At 36.3% G+C, this 2,460-nt stretch overlaps 1 protein-coding gene across 1 annotated transcript in view; it reads right to left on the reverse strand.

Annotated features, from left to right (window-relative positions):
* The window catches only part of LOC118739474 (knirps-related protein), a 22,569-nt gene extending 21,373 nt beyond the window's left edge, over positions 1 to 1,196 (reverse strand). The window contains exon 1 of the mRNA XM_036470833.1: positions 1,170 to 1,196. Within this exon, the coding sequence (XP_036326726.1) occupies positions 1,170 to 1,196 (27 nt within the window). The remainder of the gene's footprint in view (positions 1 to 1,169) is intronic.
* Between the last annotated feature and the right edge of the window lie 1,264 nt (positions 1,197 to 2,460).

The following is a 2,460-nucleotide window of genomic DNA, read 5'->3' on the forward strand; positions in this document are numbered from 1 at the left end:
TTTTGCATTGTACGCATGCCTTTCTTGGACCTATGTCAACTTGATTTTTCATATTTAACCATTGGTATGGCGTTATTCGGTCGACTACATATATAGTCACATGCCAACACGTAGGGAGTCAAATGAGTGTGAGCGCGCGCCTCCACCGACCGACCAAGAGTGTGAATTCTAAAGAAAGTTGTATTTAGTTGCTTGTTTACAACAGTGTTGCAACTACATGTGTTACTAAAGCATTTACGCTATGCTACAAATGTTGGTCGCACGTGCATGCAAATATATATAGTACACATACATACATACATGAACAGATGTACTTAGATTTGTGTGCATTTCCGCAAAACTTCCAAACAATTCACATGAGTAACTTAATTTTAAGCAGAAAGGTGTGTTGTCAAATGCTGGGTAGCGCTTGATGTAGCAATTTAGGAATGCGTATGTGAAAGACAATTCACTTAGAAAGTTCATCAGAAATTAAAGTTTGCAAATTAAAATCCCGCAAGAAAGATTTTATTTTGCTTTCCTTCCACTCAATGCAATGCAGCAAAGTCCTAATGCTAAATAGCTGCCGGGAGGAAAACAGCTAGCAAGTCTTACATAAATATTTCGCAAATGGTATTTATTGCGCAAATAAGACGCAATACCAATATTTTCGATACTCAGATTTTTTTTAAGCTCTAAATGAGGCATGAAAGCCTGAAATTGAGTAGGTCAATCGAAAGAGTGGCACTAGTCGATAAAGACCTACCGCATGTTTACAGCATGCTGACTGTTTAATTCGGTCACTACACAACACTCTTAGCAATATGAAGCTAATTTCAGAAAAGGCCGGTAACAAACACTTTGCTTCATCGGTAAAATTTAGTTGAAAAAATTTTAAATAACTCGCGTTGAAAAACATTACAAAAAACGCAACTTTTTTTACTTAACACAATATTTAATTTTTTAACCATTTCCTAGTGCACTGTAAGTGACTAGCTTCTTAACTCTAAACAACCGCATTGTGCTCCAATACACCTTTAAAAATTCGCATACACAAGCAGGTGAGTTTATGCATACATATCTATGTATTCAAATCAAAGCTGTACTTCACATAGTGTATTTATGAATGTACATTAATGTAGGCCTTATTATTCTGGAAACAAATTTTTTTTACCGAAAAAGCAAGACACCGCATAGATGGCTTCGCGGTTGGGCATAAAAACGTACGGTGTGAAAAATTTGCAAAAGCGGATCACGGAAAGACGTGCCTCAAGAGCCCTAAAGTTGCATTCATTAGAAGCTGATCTCATATATGGCTACGCCTTTTGCATTCGCATGTTATAGTGCTTTTTATGCGTTACTTTAGGGCCCGTGGAGCACGTTTTTCCTTTATCCGATATTGAAAATTTTTCGCAGAGCGCGTTTTTATGACCAAGTGAACCTATCGAGCGGAAGTCTTGCTTTGTGAGTCAAAGTTGAAAAATCAGGCGCTCCCTAATGTATATTCATGAGTTTTTTACTCTTCTTAGAATACTCATATACATGCCCACATGTTTTTATTTGCAAGTAGTTGAATTGCAAGGTTTCGCACAATTAGCTAAATAAATATATTCCGCATATGCTTTATGAGGGCATATATGTATGTATGTGTTGTTTTTTTTTTCTTGCATAAATAAATAGCTATGAAATACCTGCCATATGCATATGATTTACTCAATTCATTATTTTTTCTACGCTATGAGTTCTCTAGATTTTAATTTGTTGCCTCCCTTCAACTGACAGTTGACAAGCCACATAAACTGACTGGTAGCACTAACTGCTAACCGCTTGTTCGCATAATTGAAGGACCTCGAAACATCAAGCAACAAGTTAGGTTGGTGACGCCTCTCAACCTAGCGGCTTTTTGACTTTTATTTGCGTTGACTTGATTTCATTGATTCCATTTGTCGTGTATGTATGTATATACATATATATATATATATATATGTTTGTGCGTAGGTAAATGGAAGTTATGCAAATATATATATTGTGCATACACATGGAAATATGTATTTGTAGGTGTGCGCTTTTTGTTATTAAAATTTTTCTTTGTTTTGATTGATGTGTTTGCCCGCCGTGGCTTATATTCTCCATTAAGAGTAATTTTTTGTAGTAGCTCCTTAAAATACTTTGCATTTATTTACGTAATAAACACTTCCGCATTTATTTAGCACATACGTACGAGCACGTCTATGTGCGCGCTAGTTCATTAGCGATGCTTGTCAAAGTTAAACGGCCGTGCGCAACCGCCTTTTTGTTGGCAGTTAATTGAGCCGAGCTGAGAAGATCTAAGTGATATTTGACTTGTAGCAGCGTAAGTCAGCTATATTTTGCATATTTTAGTGCAACAGCGGCAAAGGTCATATATTCGACTAATTTATTTGAAGATTGATTGAAAGCAGGCAGTTGGAACAAAAGACTTAAGCAACGAACCTGTTTATT

The sequence above is a fragment of the Rhagoletis pomonella genome, unplaced genomic scaffold (genome assembly GCF_013731165.1).
Source record: "Rhagoletis pomonella isolate Grant_MI unplaced genomic scaffold, Rhpom_1.0 Rhpom_scaffold_00005, whole genome shotgun sequence".
In the NCBI taxonomy this organism is placed as follows: Eukaryota; Metazoa; Arthropoda; class Insecta; order Diptera; family Tephritidae; genus Rhagoletis; species Rhagoletis pomonella.